The sequence below is a fragment of the Ciona intestinalis genome, chromosome 3 (assembly GCF_000224145.3).
Source record: "Ciona intestinalis chromosome 3, KH, whole genome shotgun sequence".
In the NCBI taxonomy this organism is placed as follows: domain Eukaryota; kingdom Metazoa; phylum Chordata; class Ascidiacea; order Phlebobranchia; family Cionidae; genus Ciona; species Ciona intestinalis.
Window position 1 is genome coordinate 6,421,044 of NC_020168.2, and position 18,299 is coordinate 6,439,342.

The 18,299-nt window shown below is 37.0% G+C and overlaps 2 protein-coding genes across 5 annotated transcripts in view; both read right to left on the reverse strand.

Moving 5' to 3' along the window:
• LOC100183523 (fibrillin-1) overlaps positions 1-5,386 on the reverse strand; it is a 34,180-nt gene extending 28,794 nt beyond the window's left edge. Inside the window, exons 1-8 of the mRNA XM_009859799.3 lie at positions 5,021-5,386; positions 3,888-3,979; positions 2,707-2,817; positions 2,262-2,357; positions 1,982-2,077; positions 870-1,055; positions 462-587; positions 27-149 (exon numbers count right to left, since the gene is read on the reverse strand). Of these exons, the coding sequence (XP_009858101.2) occupies positions 27-149; positions 462-587; positions 870-1,055; positions 1,982-2,077; positions 2,262-2,357; positions 2,707-2,817; positions 3,888-3,979; positions 5,021-5,262 (1,072 nt within the window). The 5' untranslated portion in view covers positions 5,263-5,386. The remainder of the gene's footprint in view (positions 1-26; positions 150-461; positions 588-869; positions 1,056-1,981; positions 2,078-2,261; positions 2,358-2,706; positions 2,818-3,887; positions 3,980-5,020) is intronic.
• Positions 5,387-8,497: 3,111 nt separating this feature from the next.
• LOC100185893 (tubulin polyglutamylase ttll6-like) overlaps positions 8,498-18,299 on the reverse strand; it is a 16,508-nt gene continuing 6,706 nt past the window's right edge. The window contains exons 3-14 of one of the 4 annotated variants that reach the window (XM_026833634.1): positions 17,937-17,977; positions 16,892-17,010; positions 16,156-16,286; positions 15,609-15,765; positions 15,135-15,278; positions 14,637-14,795; positions 14,183-14,335; positions 13,072-13,253; positions 12,380-12,568; positions 11,867-12,047; positions 11,413-11,622; positions 8,498-9,903 (exon numbers count right to left, since the gene is read on the reverse strand). In XM_026833634.1, coding sequence (XP_026689435.1) covers positions 9,247-9,903; positions 11,413-11,622; positions 11,867-12,047; positions 12,380-12,568; positions 13,072-13,253; positions 14,183-14,335; positions 14,637-14,795; positions 15,135-15,278; positions 15,609-15,765; positions 16,156-16,286; positions 16,892-17,010; positions 17,937-17,977 — 2,323 coding nt within the window. In that variant the 3' untranslated portion in view covers positions 8,498-9,246. Of the gene's footprint in view, positions 9,904-9,927; positions 11,033-11,412; positions 11,623-11,866; positions 12,048-12,379; positions 12,569-13,071; positions 13,254-14,182; positions 14,336-14,636; positions 14,796-15,134; positions 15,279-15,608; positions 15,766-16,155; positions 16,287-16,891; positions 17,011-17,936; positions 17,978-18,299 lie in introns of those variants that run through there. The other 3 variants (XM_009859912.2, XM_018811232.2, XM_026833635.1) reach the window with 3 other exon arrangements.

Below are 18,299 nucleotides of genomic sequence, written 5' to 3' on the forward strand. Positions count from 1 at the left end.
ATGTTGAAATATTATATTAAACTTACATATGCAGTATGTCTTGTCAATTGAGAGTTTGTAATCTGGCGGGCATTCGCATATAAAGCCTCCATCCGTGTTGATACAGTTGCCGTAGACGCAGACATCGGAGCTTGCGCATTCGTTCACATCTAGGCAATGGTATAATATAACCTATGACCTTTACTGCTTAGAACTGTTCGATTCTCACGAAATTAGTGTTGCCAGCCAAAATATTTCAACTGCCATCTGTATTGGATAGTTGATGTAAGGATGGTGTGCTGGCAACACTGTAAAGCTTGCAAAAGTTACGCTGCCAAAACTAAGCCCGAGGGTTCAAATGAGCGGAAATCGCGTGAAATTTAAAACTAGAGAAGTTTAAAGGGCGAACTCCTCTGTTTGTAAAACAATCCCGGCTTTTTGATGCCCAGTTCTGGGTTGTTATGTGCTAAGCAGTTTCTTACCTACGCACTGGTGAATATTAGTGTCAGCTCTGTACCCTTCAGGGCAATCACAGGCAAAAGATCCGTCAGTATTTCTGCAAGTTCCTCCCTCGCAAAGACCCGGCATTATTTCGCACTCATCAATGTCTGTGACGAAACAATAGCTTGGTTATTCGCTCACACTACTACATTGCCAGAGGTGTATTGGGCACGTTAACTGAAATATTAATTGAAAATAATTGTATGTACATAACAAGATAACGATCTCGGGCAAGTGAATGCGGAAACCATGGCCGACCAAACCCCTAATAGGCAGGCAAGCAGTTAACGCTCTTGAAATGCCATAACAGCAAAACAAGCAGGGGAGAACGTGCCGCTTTACAACCAATTAAGGCGGTAGGTTGAAACAAGAAAATCTATTGTTCAAACCTGTGCACAGAGGGGGTAGTCTACCCTTGGTACAATTTCCGACTCGGGCGGGACATTCCTCGCACGGATGGCCCCATCCTTCTCCCACAGTAGCACAACAGAAGAGCTTGGTACACATAACCCCTGGAACTTCGTCTTTGCAGGTCCCGTTAACTCGTGTGTGGAAACATGGGCCCTTTCGGTAATCTAGGAAATCGTAACGAATGATTAAATAATTCAACTACTTTACTGACTTAACTTGATTGGCTAAAATATAACCCCTAAGTCGGGTTTTAGGCCTTTAATAGGTTAAACGGTGCATTTAAAAACTATTTCACATTTCAGTTACAATATATGCAACTCGATAGTGATAAAATTTATTAACGCCTAAAATATAACGTAAAACAGCCGTGAAAAAAGTCAGACATGCTACATGCAAATGTAGGTTACGAGACACCAAAGCAACAAAAAGCCTCAAGGAATTGGTATTTTCTCAATAATTACTATGATTAACTAAATACCGCAACGTCCTAAATGTCTGCTGACTCAAGTGTATCTTATAACATCCAACGTTATAAGGTGATTTAAAGGACTAATTATCGCTTTAAAATTATGACTAGAAAGTGAATAATAATACAGCCTTGTCCCGATAACTCTAACATTAATAGACTTTGTTATCGTATCTATTGTATTTGAAGATACGATTTAAATTTGTTTAATGTAAGTTTTTTAACGTTTAAATATTTGTTGTTTTCATTTCAGTTACACATTACAATAAAAAACTAAGCGGTCTCATTTTTATTGATATAAATATTCAAGTTCCAAAACGCCACACAAGGTACTTAAGATGTAGGCCAGAGTTCGTCAATTCCTACACACGATACACACGAGTTTTTCGCACTGCTACGATTGTATACAGACTCAAATATGTAAAAGCTAAATTATATTATCCGGTGTAAATACATGCGAGAAATATAAGTCCATATACATAATGTCAAATATACAAAGGCGTATATCATATTATCCTATACCATACACACGTGTATGTTCATATACACATTGTAAAATACACAGAGGACTAAATCATATACACATAAATGTTTAAAACACAAAGTATTCCAATATTAACTAACCTCTCTCGCACCGCATCCCGGTGAATCCATATACACAAGCACATCTTCCTGGAGCAATACATCTTCCTCCGTTGAGACAACCAGGTCCACAAATGGCTGTGAGGAGTAGGAAATATTTTACTACAATTGTGCTAAAACAAGTCTAATAGTAATCTACATTTAAAATATGCCAAAAATATATGACGTTTACTTTATTTTATTTTTTTTCTATTTTTTTCTATTTTTGTAAAATCTACGTCATCTTGACGTAAACTATACGTCATCGTGACGTCATACTTACGTTGTCCACAGTGTGGTCCAGTGTAACCGTATGGACATCTGCATTGGTTGTCCACACACTCCCCTCCGTTCATACAACGCATGTTACATCTTCGGTCTACAGAAATGGCTTTGTTTAATATGGAAAGATATGGCCATAGGTGCTGAATGGTGATATTCAGTGTATTGAGCGTGATAGACAATTTTAGTCCTTCAATTTTTATTCTGTATGGTATGTTTGCATAAATGCTCAAGAATGAAGTTATTATCTAAAAAAACTTTGCAAAAGTGCAGCATTCGCTCAAAGTTATTAAAACCACAGCACAGCTTTTATTCAATTATTCTTGGATGAATTCTCGGCAAACTAAAGCCTAAAACAACAACGGTTTGCTCCCATTAGAGGCCGATCCTTGTACGCCGGGCACTAATAACACACCGCCCCCCCATAAAGTCAATATCCCACTAACCTTCGGCGTCTTCTCTCTGGCACCTCATTTGTGTTTGACCGTCCTGACACATACATCTGTTCGGTGAGACACAAACTCCACGAGGCCCACAGTTTCCTTCGTCACATTTGGCTGAAACGAAGCGTGAATTAGACCCTCTGCTGTGTTTATATAGTGCCTAAGCAGACACCAATGTGAGGATACGCCAGCCTTTTTGATGGCTTACAATTTAGATAACTTTGCCAAAAGTTATTCATTTCTAAATAATATAACAAAGAATAATTGAATTTGAATACCGTACGTGTAAGAAAACATGTCGATACAACAATCTCTATGACCCCAAACATCTAAAACAATATGTACAAAAATGCCCATTGGGTAAGTAAAGGTTCACACTTTTGCCAATAGATTATTTATACCTTTTGTGTAGCGTAATCTAACAACTATCATAGTTATACATATGCAATCCTGACCGAGTGTATAAGTACATAACGGTTCAGAAGGTGCTATATGTTCAAAGCCCCAAACTACGTTGCTATATAGCATATTTATAAACATTCTCTTTGTTTATATTTCGTATACAACTACTAAACTAACATGAGCGCTTGTTAAAAAAATAGACTTATTCTCCTTTTTGGTAATTCCCCAAACATCACGACCTGGTTTCTTGTTAATTACCTACGTCACACGAGAATGACGTCAGAGACTGTTTGTATAACCCGAAAAGTAGGGTCAGGCAAATACAATAAGGATTACGTCACAAACTACGTCACTATTTGTAGGATTAGAAAACCGCTTTCATATTTTCAAGTGTTTGAAGGGGGACTACTTCGCAACCATTGTTTAAAATTGTCAATTTAAGATAAACGTAGGCATTTTACGAATAAAACCTTTTTAAGTGACGTTTGTATTACAACGAAACGTAAAGGTATATACTGCATGTATGGAAGTTAAACGACACGTCGGTAAGGCGAAGTACAAAACGGAACTTTGGATTTAAACCTGCTATCTGTTTACATGTACCTTCTATTCTACATGGCTGAGGTCCTACGACAAGGCATGCTCATAAACTTGGATTTATGCCGCATTTGGCACATTATATCTTTAGATATGCCTTATCTCTATGGGGCCCTTCGTCTTTAGTACAGAGTTATCTCGTCACCCAATATTTTAAAATAAGTCGATAAATTATTGCAACTCACGTATTGAGCAAGTCTTTCCGCTTGTAGAAGCTGTCCAACCAGGGCAACAGAAGGTGGAACCTTTTTCATGGCAAACATGACGGCCTGTCAAACTAAAACAAGAAGAAAATTATTTTTTGCTTTTTTATATGTTGTCGCTAGGTGATGTTTTAAGTGTTTTTTGTTGTCGCTTTTATTTTTATTAAAATATACATATTTTTATAATATTTTTTGATTGCTTAAACTTCAGTTGAAATTGAAATATTAAAATAGCTGCCTAATAGAGGTTATTATTTCAAGCGAAACTATTTTTATTTATTTAATTTAACTTTCGAATACTTTTTATGAAAAATTTACATTTTTTCCGGAAGGAGAAAAATGGCAAATAAAGAAATCGGAAGTAATGCATTATGACGTCTAACAATGGTTTGTTAGTGTACGGATTGTTATCTGTTTGTCACGTAACAATGCACGCGCCGCTCTGTAACCTCAACTATTCCAAGTATGATTATTATCTCACAATGGAAGCTTTTAACAATTATGAATTTTTAAAAAATTAACAAAAACCTTTTGATTTTTTTGTTCTGTTGGCTAGTTATCATTTTCTTTTTTAATTTCCTAAAAATTGATACGACAAAATTTAAAACAAAAATAAACCTTTTTATAAATTTATAAATTTTGGAAAAAAACGTTTTTTTAAGGGATTTTACAAAATTAAATAAATATTTTACATTAAGCACGAAGTGGCTTAACTACAAACGTTGCGCGGTTTCGCGGTTTTCGTCTCTTTAACATAAGTGACGTCACAAAAGCAAACAAAGAGCGATATTCGAGATTTGGCGAGGTTCCTGAAATCGAGAATCGCCGACAAAGAAAGTTCGCAACCTCGGCATTCGAGGGTGGGTGGTCTCGGTGGAGAGTGAACGCCTCAACCATGATAACCCCGATAAGTGGGCCCGGTCGCGTGTAATGGGGCATGCAAAGGTCTCACCCACTTTGTGCATTCAATATTTGCAAGCTTGAAACACATCACGACACAATACATAGGGTATAACCCTTGTGATGAAAAATATACACAAATTTTCGGGATTTGCAAAATGTAGTGCATTGGCCAAAATAAATTGCAAATTGTTTACGATTATATATTCACTTACACGGTCCCCATTCGTCGGTTCCTTGATCCTCGTTGTCTTTCGTTGCCTTGTCTCGCAGATCTCGGTCTATCGCCTCTGTATCGGTGGTGGTTTGGCCCAACAAGGGGGTTCCATGTCCTCCATCCATTGTTCATCCCGACAAAACTTTGGCGTGTAAGATGACCACCACCCTGGCCCGCTACATAACCCGTAAAGCCACAGACTAACGCCGCAAGAACGACGACATGCAGTTGCATATGCATGATCAGAGTCTATTAATTCCGCCCGCAATTGAAGTTAACTCCACTGCAGATCGGTAATCTAAAAAGCAAGCCGGTAGCTTTCTGTAAGTCGCCCTATAATTCTCCTGGCAAAACGAAAATCGTAGTAACTCAAGTCTAATGTAATGACAGCAGCGACAAAACTGCGGGTTTAAAAAAAGCGAGCAAGTTATATTTGAAGAAGCCTCGTCCAGTTTTCGCTAAGTAGGATAACAGGAAGGTGACTTATGTAAACAAGCGAAGAAACCTTCTGCCCTCGGCGAGAGCTTCAACCGTCTATTCAAACCTAAGGCGAGCAAAAGCAGGTAATCACGCTGCCAGACCGAGTTCCCTTCTTCCACTGCTTCGACCGCTTGGCGTACGGACAACGGCAAAAGATAAATGGGCGTACTACTTTCAGCGAATCTCACAATTTGCGGAATCGACTTTCTTGCAGCATTTTGTCTTCGTGACGTCATATGACGTAGTTTAGGAGAAACGACCTCCCCGACTTCGTGGATATGAAAACGACAAATCAAAGTCATTGTCCCGCTACACCACACCTGAGCAGGTAGTTATTACACGCGGCAATTTTCACGACATAGCGACATTCGTGTCGAAAAATGTCTCTAATACCCCACGTATTAGTCAAACTAAATATCCGGTAGGTGAAGCGACCACGTCTAGACTGGGGCAGCTCGTTTCGCTTGGTCTCTCATTATCCCGAAGTTTCTAACCGACTTTCCTGAGTTAGATGTCAATTATGTGAAGCCGGTTAACATCAGCGGTCTCTCTTTACGTCTCATTGGATTCGTTTCCGCTTCCCGCATGGCCAGTCAAGCATAACAAGCGTCGGTTGTCGCTGATTCGCGACTTGCAAGGAAATCATTATGACGTAACAATTGCAATCTGCTGCAGCATTATGACGAAGGCCGCCTCCAAAATCAAGGTCGGCCGGGAAGTTGAGTGAATTGGCCCGCCATGAGCACCAACGATCGCCGGCGGGTCGAATCCAGACAGGTAGGAAACCGGGGCGGAATGCGGCCATCTTGCAAATGCACCCTTATTGACTTAAATCGGCGGCGGGACGAATCTTTGTCATAAATCGCGGATATCGTGTCAATACTAGAACATTTCGACGCCAAGATTTTCGCTATGTTTTCTTTTGACCTGATTTTCTGTGAAACAAACATAAAAACCAGAACTTGAGTTAACTCAGGTGAATAATTGACGCTTTGTGACGACACAGTAGGGATTATAACGGATGAACCGAACAAAAAGAAATCTCGATGTATTCGTTGCTTGTTCGAATTTGAAGATGAAACAAGGTCACTGAAGCGTGTCGGAAAGATTTTTGCAGAAAGCAATACGTCACAATTGGAGACAAAGAGCTTGCTTCTGTTTTGCGCTTTTCGCAAGTGTTACTTAATCGATTATGACGTCACACAGCATAAACAATAGGCGATTTATGAAACTGTTATTGATGATTATGTGCGAACAAAGCACAATCGAACAATCTCGTACACAAGACACTGGCGGCAAAAAAAAAATCTTGAAAACATTTGTTCATGTAAGTCAGTGTACCATTTTTTTTCTTTGTACAACTAACCAAACAATAATATAGGAGTTGGAATATCAAATTAAGAACAAAAATTGGTCATTATATTTGTCCTTTCGTATTTATGTTGTTAATAGCGTGATTTAAACGACTGTATTGTCGCTACTTACGTTGAATGGAATTCATTATCATTTTTAAAAAATAGTTTTTACTTTTGTTGCTAAAAATAAAGAAATGATTTATAGCTGAAAAGTGGAAAACTATTTTTGCAATAAAAGTTTATTTCTAAAATAGGCGTTGTTGTTTTTTCCCCGTTTCATTAATTCCGAACAAAGCTCTAACAGTGAACGAAACACGCGCTTATTTTCACAACGGTTGAACCTAATTATCGTCAAAGAAAAACCGCCCCGGATGGGGACAAATTACCAATGTTATCGGGTTGTAAGGCCGCCCCAACCCAGGGTCAGGCACACAAGCCGCTGCAACCGCTGTCCCATATCGCAACTCATGCGTGTACAAGGCACAAGTGTGTAGGGAGATGTTGGGCGCTTTAGAAACTCTCTCTACGTAAATACAGCGTTTTAGTATTATAAAGTTTTAAGGATTTTTTTATTTTAAAACTGGAAAAAATATTAATTTTGTATTTTGGTTCAAACAATCAGTTGTTGGCTTTAGACCCATTTTTTTTTAATTTCAAACACAATATACAACATGAAATATCATAATGATTCGGAAAATATTATAAAGGCCAAAACTAGTAGTCCTTGTTATCCTGATCAATGAGATAAAATATAAACTGCTGTTTTCAATACAAAACTCGTTTTAAAAGTACAATAATAAAGAAGACAATTTATGTGGTAAGTTATATAGAAATTAAATTATATAGATTTTTTACAACTTGTAATAAATTACGCGAGTCTAACCCTAATCGGGTGCTCATAGAGTTGGACGATTCTTGTGTAAATAAATACGGTAAGGATCTGGTGCTACGAAAACGTGACAGATAAAATTAAGACCAACCAATCGTAGTATTTCAAGCGCGCGAATAGGTTCTTTACATTTAGAATAAAAGGCATTTAAACGGAGTTTACCTACTAGACCATAAAACATACAAAGTTTGTGGTAATTTTAACCGCGCGAATTAACTATTGATATTGAATATTGAATTATCCAAGTGCTGAGGTTCGCAAACCCGTAGTTATAACAAGAGATAAGCAGAAATTGTAAGTTAAAATACTTGATCTGTCATAGCTATACTACCCAAATATCAAGTTTAATATTCGACTGAGAAATCTTTTTTTAGAAATCAAGTCTGAAATAATAATTTTCAGCGCAGGAGACTTCTAAGGAATCTTAATTTTGTTTCCGAAATTCACATGGTGGCGCTAGCGGGTAAGTAAGTACAAAAGGCAAAGTTAAATTTTACCTGTCTAAGATGTTATTGAATTAGGATTCAGAAGTTGCTGGCCTTGAAAAAATTGTAAATGTTACTAACAAAAAGTTTGTAAGATGAATGGCAACGGCAGATGTTATAACAGAAATTCTGTTTCATACACCTTGTGCCCGCTTACGAGTTACACCGTATGTAACTTTGTACGATTACGGCTGGAAATTTGGGTAAGGGCCACTGGGCTTAAGCCATTGTACGGCATATAAAATAACAACGGAATGCACACTGAATAAGAGAAAGGGAATTTTATTAAGATTCAGGAAAAGTTATAAAAAGGAACTTTTAAAGTCACGAAACGCAAAAAATAACAGAAATAAGATATACTGAACTTAAATAAATACGTTTCTTATGTAATGGCACTATAGTGTAGAAATAACGCTGTTTATTTTTGTCCGGGTAATAATGCATTATCCGTTGTAGTTTATAAACCAAATGTGATAAATGATAATCTGAAGACAACAATTATTCTTTGGGGATATTTATATAGTAGGGCAAGGAAAGATTGAACACATTTTCATTTAAATTTCTCGTCCCATTGGGTAGTAAACAAAAAACATTTAAAGAATTATAAAATCCTTACGACTCCCATCATAGATACCTTACAAGGTATCTATGCTCCCATAGACCGTTGTTAATTGTTTAAAACACAATCGGGATATTTGTATATTATGTGCTAAAATTGTTCCATCTTACCTCACAGTACTCTATAATAAAGGTCACTTTACTTTAGTACAACGAACACTTCGCTTAATAAAGCTTACCCCGATTTTGATTAAGACATAAGAGATAGCGTAAGTTACGTTTGCAATGGGTATTTGATAGCGAGTAGCTAGAATTTTGTTTAAAAAATAAAAACAAATATAAATAATTGATATAAATAAACGGTGTAATTTAAGATTTCTACATAAAATATTTTAACTAAAAGCGAAAAGTGCACAGTGACGAAAAAGTTTGGCACGATAGAAATATTAAAAAATCTCTATGACAACACCCCAGATGTTTTACGTTTCCCAGCAACAGCACTAACAGCGCGCTTGGGGTTATGGAACTTCATTGGGGAGGTACCTACTGGCCATTCTAGGTCAATATTCCTTGGCTGCTGGTGGTAGGGAACCTTGGGCTGTGGCTTGCCTGTTATTACAGAGCCCACGATACCATTGGTGTAAGGAAACCCGCCTTTTTCGTGCCGAGGGGACAAAGGTTTAATGTTGTATCCTGATTTATGGTAAACAGGTTCGTGACGGTCAAGCCCTATTTGTGGGGTCTGGTCCCGCCCCAGTTTTCGACAGTAAAATCCAGGAGTAAAAGTGATGGGTTTACTCCCGTTTCTGCTCATGGTATAATTGTTTTTAGCGCTAAGAGCGCCATACCCGGTTCTATCCCCGTAATCGTTACCTCGAAATCCCGACCTGTTGCCGTGGTCGTGCCTACCACTATATGTCGTAATAGGATACGCTGAGCCTTTTCCATTATAAAGGTGACAATGTATGACATTTCTATTCACCGCGAGCGAGCTGTTCTGAGCTCTGAATGTCGAATTTATAACAATGGGTGGTATGACGTCACCGGACCGCTGACCAACGTCCCTCCCCAGTAAATGATGATTCTCCATGTTATGACGTACTCTCTCCAACTCCTGTGGCGATAAATCCGATTATAAATGTAACTTATTTATCCTCGTAGTCGTATGGCGGGCTAACGGCAGTATAGTTACAACACGGGTGTTCTGTTTTATACACCTCGTTCCCGCTGTCCAGTTACCTCATATGCAACTTTGTTGGTGAAAACATATTCGATTTTTTTGTGGCAGACAATATGTTTCTTAGTGGCTACTGGATTTTGAGCACTTGCCAATAGTGTCTTGCCCAAGGAAACATACGCTATAGAGACAGCAGCGCTGCGTGCCGAACAAAGTATGCCAAACTGGGCTTTATTACGGCAACAAAACAACTTTATTTGATTGGTACGGCATGTAAAATAATAGAACAAAATAAATGGGACGGATTCTTGAAGTACAACTAGAAAACTTTTAATGCTTCAAAAACAAACCCGCCACCACTGAACGGCAATCGCTTCGTTCCAGATTTGGATAAACCGGGACATTTGATTCAAAATCGTTTTGCCAGCTCGCCAGGCTTTTTCCCTTTACCGCAATTCAGCAGTAACTGGTCACTCAAACGACCTCTAACCTCATTTTTAGCAGACGGTGCTAAACTTAAATATTTATCTGGCAAGGTAGCGCTACTACTCTCCTGGCCTCTCCTGCCGAATCTATACTGTACTGACGAGCTGTCGTTTTTTAGTTTCATGTAACTGTTGGGCGCCGATAAAGAGTGAGTTGGTAGGTGGGCTAACGCCCTTGTATCTAAAGCTGCCCTTTGCTCTGAGTTTAAACCTCCGTGCCAAGCCATTCCAAGGTCGGTTGGAAAGCTAAATGCATCGCCTATATGAGTCTGGTGTTTCTCATTTGAGTTTTTCCACTGAAACTGTAAGTTTCGCGACTTTTCACCAAGCCTATGGTTTGTTTGTGGCCTCTGGTTCTGCCTTGAAGCAGTCACTGATTTCCTGATCTGAGATTTTACTGTTTTTTCTTTCATTCCCTTCATGTACCATGTCTTACTATGATGGGAACCACTTCTTAAAGTTGACCCATACATTAACGAAGATCTCCTTTCATATACATTCCCTTTCTGGCCATGAGATGGGATAGCCATGCTGCTAATGTTACACACACCAAGGGGCATTCCCACTTGATAATGCTGAGCCTGAATAACACAGTAACTTTAAATCTTTATAAAACTCAGTTAGCCCAAAACATTTGAACAATGTTTTTATGACGATCGTAAAACATTGTTTTTTGCGCACCCCAAAAAAGATAAATTGTGTGTGTCTGTAACACGTTATTTACGTCATCCAGACTAGCTTAAACTGCATGAAAATCACTTTCATACTTATAGTAAACTACTCAAAATAAACTTGGTGGCAATAACATATACTTAAAATAACTAATAGTTAAACTCAGTATCTCAACCTCACCCTTACCACACACGGAGGTTAATCCAAATAAAAAAAGTGTTTAGAGGACCCCACATATGTAGAACAAAAAGTAAAATATAATATACACTTCTTACCCCACACTACTTACTTGGGGAAGAATATTCTTCGTGATCCCGGTTGTTCCTGGAGTACAATGAAGAAGACGATGTACTTGCTCCACTATTCCCAAGCTCCTGATGAGGGAGTCACGTTGGAGGAGACCACTGATCCTCTCTAACTCTTCATCTTCACTGATATCCACAGGTTTGGAGGTATCGATGATCACTTCAACCTCTGGGCTGAACTGTCGCGTTAATGTCTGTGGATGTTAATATAATTTTAGGGACATAACGCATATTTGATTTTAAACACCATTCAACATTATTATTCTCATGCTCATTCCCATACAGTTGAAAAAATATATTGAAATGTGTGGAAAGGCAGGCTTTTGGTTGGTTTGGTCATTTATATTCTCTTGGGTAGGAACTTGAGTGACTTATCCGTGGTTGCCAATCCAATGCCCACAGTGGAGTTACGGAACTTACAAAACAATCCTAACTTACAAAACTCACAGCAAGTTGTCGTGTCATGGGTCGATGGCGAAACGGGACGATCCCGGAGTGATGTTTCTTCTCTCCACCTCCGGACTCTCCTGCCTCCTTCTTGAGGTCCGGTCGATACGGACGACCGCGCAACATTGCCTCTCGTTTCTCTTGCTTCACTCGGATCTCCTCTCTCTGTGCTCTGTGTTATTGGATGGGAATGGTTAGGTTAACATGGAAACGGTTAGGTTAACATGCATCATTGGATGAGTAAATACATATACGACATATGAGTGTTATTTATTTATTCCTGCATGGCAGGGCAACGGCTGTCATTAATCATAGGTGTTATGTTTTATACACTTTGTGAGTTACAACGTTCAGCTTAAACCTGAACTCTCTGGGCTAAAGGCAGGCATGATAAACATTAGCTTCGGCAACTCAACTGTGGGCATGAGAGTGGCAACCATAGATAAGTCACTCAAGTTCCCACCTACCCATAATAAAAGACTAAACCAAAGTAGTTTTACTTACTTGGCGGCTTCTTCTCTTGCTTTTGCAGCCGCTGTGGTTTGAAATAAGGAACAACTGTTCTCAAAATACCCGTTGTATTTTTCATGGCCAGCAATCGGATAAATCCTCCTGAAGCCGCCCAGATGTTCATTCTCGTATTTCTCAAGTGATTCTAAATATTGCGTCTGTGTTGTCTTGATTTCTTCCAACCTGGAATAAAAAAGACACCCATGTTATAACTTGACAGTGAGCATAAGGTGCATGAATACACCATGTGTGTCTGGTATATAAAAAGACACCAATGTTATAACTTGACAGTGAGCATAAGGTGCATGAATACACCATGTGTGTCTGGTATATAAAAAGACATCCATGTTATAACTTGACAGTGAGCATAAGGTGCATGAATACACCATGTGTGTCTGGTATATAAAAAGACACCAATGTTATAACTTGACAGTGAGCATAAGGTGCATGAATACACCATGTGTGTCTGGTATATAAAAAGACACCCATGTTATAACTTGACAGTGAGCATGAGGTGCATGAATACACTATGTGTATTTAGTGTCTAAAAAGACACCCCTGTTATAACTCATACAGTCAAACACCATATGTGTCTAGCGTATAAGAAGACATCAATGTTATAAACAACAGATAGTTTCAGGCATACAAATCTACTCGACAGCGAGCATAAGGTACACAATATTCACCTGGACTCTCTTGATTTGGGTTTAGCCATCAACCTCTCTTTGACTCTTCTCCGATCTTCCTCCAGACATTTTTTCCGATCGATTGATCTCAGATCAAGTAGGTTGAGCGTGTCGTAGAGCAAACCTTCTTTCACTTCTTTGTCCAACTTTGCATCGGTGTGAAAGGAAGGGGAATGATTTACCTGATGGGGAACATTAGAGGTGTAACGAATTTTTGTAAGTTTTGAATAAAATCTTTTTACAAAAAACGCAGTTACACTTACAGTAGTTAAACATAGGGAGTCTCATTAAGAACCTTATCCACATAGAACAGAAATGCTTAAATTACAATGTGTTGGGTATAAGTTCCACCGTACGTACAAAGTAATGGATTTAAATTCCACTCCAAGTTTAAACTACAAAGTGTTGGTTATACCCCATATTTAAATTACAATAAATGTAAATTCCACCTCACAACTACAGGTTACAGTACATGGTATTAAAGTCAATTCTAAGCTAAAACATTCTGTTATGTTCATATTTAATGTTAAAGAATAATGTGAACAAAGCGCAAATACACAGGGTGCTTCAATTGACACAATGTTGGTACAGTAACACAAATAACACTCTGACGCATGAATTCATAATTTGCCGACGTCAGCACTTTATTGTTGGTTTTAGAATATGGAAGAATGAGTGTATTGTGATGTAACAATAGCCTTTCTTTATGATTGTGCGATAATAAATGAAGTTTATTCAAGAAATTTATAATCCTTGTTTAACAAGTTTAAGCATTAGTTAACCTCCTGCTTAAACACAGCTTAAATAACCTTAAAACTTAATTTAAATCTAGTGAACAACATATTGTGTTTAATAACAATAAATTATGAAACTTATAAATTAAATATACATTGGTATGATAAGTTTGGTAATTTAAACAAACACATAACTGTTAATGAATGTATGAATGTAACTTTTTTATGTTTGCGTGGCGGGTCAACGACAGTCGTTATAACAATGTGTTCTGTTTCAAAAAAATCTCGTGCTCTCTTACAAGTTACCATGTATGTTACTTTGTTGGTAATTCCTTTGCTTGTTAGTGATAATATTTAAAATATAACCCAGTCCTTACCTCAAGCAACCAAGCCTTCAGCTTCTTATCCAGCATGACATCGAACCCAAGGATTTCAAAACAAGCGCTTCCACGAAGGTGGTTGGGGAAGCAGGTTCGATAATTGTGTTTAAGTATTGGATGGGCGGATATTAAGGTCTTGATCACTACATCCTGTGGGAGAATATTTTGGTTATTTATATCCACATGGGTGGAAGCTTGGGTGACTTAACCATGATTGCCACTTCCATGCTCATAGGTGATTTGCTGAAGCTATTGCAGTGTGTAGATAGGCAGACATAAATTTGGTTTACACCTTATGCTCTTTGTAGGGTTATAACATGAGTGTTTTGTTATACAGCAGACACACATGGTATATTCATACACCTCATGCTCACTGTGAAGTTATAACATGGGTGTTTTCTTATACACCAGACGCACATATACACCTCATGCCTCCTGTCAAGCCACTTACTTCAATACTCGCCCACATCTTAGGGACATCGTAACCATGATCATCCAACCACTGACACACGGTGGCGAGCTTGCGCTTACTTCCCGACTCATCGTCGCGAACGAAATCTTCGCTATTTTTGTTGATGGCGTAATTGGTGAGATGCATGCATACCTCATCCTGTATGGGGGGTTGGGTGAATATATTTACATAAAACTCCAAGTTACTCTGATGATTTTGCTGTTTTAAAATTTACTGTGTTTCTAATTTTAAGCCTGGTAACATGGTTAGTGGTTAGGATTCAGCATCGTAACCAAAGGATACCAGGTTCGGTTTGACACGGATAGAAGTGGGTGTTCTTGGGCAAGACTGGTTAATGAGTTTATGCATGGAACTTCAAGTATTAGTTTAAGCTGCTATTAAGGAGAAAATAAGTGCCCAGCATATATTTTACACAAACTTGTTTAACTCAGAACCAAAGCATCTGGTATAATTTATGGATCTTATATTAATGTTTACCAAGTTATGGTTATTAGGTTCCTGATATTTCTTTGTTGCAAACCTTCCTAAACCCTCCTTGAACATGAATATACGTAAGGGGTCACATGAGGTCACCAGAACGTAAAGACGGAAATCAAACTTGAATCCATCGATAGTTAAACACTGGGAATCAAATTATTAAATGTTTATTTTTGTTTTAGTTGTTTTAACGTTTATATATTTGAAAACCATATTTGTTTTTAATACAGTTTTTCTATACAGTATGCATATCAATAGTTAAACACTGGAAATAATAAAAATATTAAAAGTTCAAATTATCTTAACTTGAAGGAAAGGGGTTTGAGGCTTGATGCTACCACCAATGTCGGCGTAATAATCCTAAGTCATTTTTTTTAAACTAAATGTAGGAAAATTAAAGTTAATACTTGATAGTACTTGTTTTTAATAAACTACAGGTTAAAACAAATAGATTTACAACAACTACTTTCCCACCTTGTTAACATACTGCTGGCATATCATATGCTCTCCTGGCTTTATATCTTTTGGATTCTTGGTTAGAAATATTCCTTTACCCTGACACCCACTCTCAGGCTTGCAGATGAAGGTTTTGTTTTTCTTGGTCCGACAATAAGCTTGGAAGTCGCTGTAACTGTTATGGTGGGTTATGTAATGTACGGCATTATACACAAGATTATGTGAGGTGTGAAGTAACTATGTCAGTGATAATATATAACCGGTAATAAATTAAATATGAAGTAAATTATGCACACATAAAAAGAAATAGATATACATATATGGTTTAAGTTAGGGGGTGTCTTGGGAAACAATTTGAATTTAAGCACCATAGTTTTAGACCTTAAAATATGAGTTTCCTGCTGTTGGATGTTTATTAATCAATAAGCTTTTCCAAACATAAGTGTTAACACATAAAAACTCAAAGAAAAAATTTATAAAAAAAATTTGGGCAAAAAAATGTTAGTAGTTTTGTGGCAGTGACTTTGGCATAATAAGTTACTAAGTGAGGGAAAAAACAACTCACTCAGCAGGAAGACACCAGGTTTTAGGAAAACAAGAATATTCTTTTGGAAATAATTTGTGAAGTCGGTTCATATTTCGTGCGAGAAAATCTTTCCGACAAATTTCATTCATTCCCGGAAAGTGGTTGATTTTCTATGAAATGTTAAGTTTACATGATAATGTGTAGCATTGAGGCAGTTTGGGGGGTGTTACCACCCTTTTAAAAAAGAAAAATGGTGCTGCGGCACAGTTGTTACAGGCCCTGCCTCTAGAATGGAGGATATTGGTTCAAGACTCGGTGCTGCTACTATTGTGGGAATATATGCGCTTAGATAAGAGTATAATACACTTAACGGCAATCGTTCTACCCAGTAAATAAAACAATTAAATATCAGTGATAGCATGATTGAACAATGAACATAATATGTAAATGACCCTTTGTGTAATTGGATGCTTGAGTAAAAGGACTAGACTCATTTTCTTGTAGTTAAATGAAGGCACAAATCTCACAATGATAATTAAAACACCACAGATTTTTTTAGTCCAATTCATACAAGAGTCATTTACATATTATGTTCTTACTGAATTTAATATTCACCAAGATAAGTCATTTTTTGCACTTTTGATCATGTTTTTTGGGCCAATTCCTGGTTAATCCTAGGTATGGAACAAAGACCTCACCCATACAGAATTAAATCATTTTTTTACAGATTCTTACAGTTCCCAATGACACGCACACAACCACCATCAGACCTCACCTGAAACCTTTTCATTTCCATCACCCTCTCAAGCGAAACCGAATAATCTGTCCAAAATATCGTCCATTCATCGTCCTCGCTTATTTCTTTCATACCAAACTTGCGACTCATTCTACGGACTGTGATTGGTTGAATAAATATTGATTATGACATCATTGGGTTAACTGTTTTGTAATAGGTAAAAGAATAACTGTGGCGTAAATATGAGATCTCACTGCATGCCGGTTGGTTAGGTGAAAAAGTAATGCTTATAACATCATAAACTTACTGTGTTGATTTGCACACATATCAATACCACACTTTGCAATAATTGGTTTAAAATTTATTTTTAAACAGGAGGATATGGCATCCCTACGTATAGCCTGTATGGAAATGTTTTTAAAACAAGCTATGGATAAAAATATAAAAAGTGGGTAAGAAATAAAACAACTTAAACAAACATATACAGGGTTTCTGATAAAAAGGAGAATTTGCCAAACTACATCTGTTGTGTTGTATGTACATTTGTATGTGTCAAGAAAACATAAACATAAAATACATTGAGGTTAAGAAGTTGTTAATATTTAGTGACCCAAGAAGTGGCAACAATGCTTTTGTTTTACATTCTATTGTCACCATTGTGATGTGAATAAGAGTGATTGTTGTGTTCCATTTGTCATGGATATAAAAATAGAATTACAGCGAAATAAAATATAAAATATTACATATTTAATCTTAAACATGATTATTGATTTTTAAAAACATTGTATTACAAATATTTTGTAAATTATTAAATTATTTGTCTGTTGATTCGTATGTTAAAACCGTTAAGTGTCTATTATTAATTTAATTTGTAACCTGGTGTGACTTATATTATCTATGTTAAAACAAATGCTCAGATTTTTATTGCTCTACAAATACAGTACTTTCGTTTAAATTTAACAGATAAAAAACCGCAGCAAAGTAAAGACAGAGATAATAAAACAAAACATGCTGTTAGTTTAGCAATAAATTTCGTGAAAGTTTGTTTTAGATTAATTTAACTTTATTGTAAATATTGACTTACCACTGTCGTATTTGCAGTTGGAAGTGCAAATGCCAATCCATCTGAAGAGTAAACATAGGAATATTATTTAATGAACAAAAGTGATTAATATAAAGAGATGGCAAATACCTTACGGTAATATATTATGCACAATACCTATATATACATTAATTTGTATTTATTATAAAAAAAATCAGTTCTTCTGCTTTTTTTGCAGATATTGTATATTTTAAGTCTTGGGCAACAAATTTTATGTTGACTTTATTATAAATAATGACAGTTACCCTAAAGTCTCGCTGCATAGCAGATGAGATGTTTTTTCACTATAAGTTTAAGATATTGAACAATTATGTATTAAAGAATTGGCTTTCATTACTTTATGGT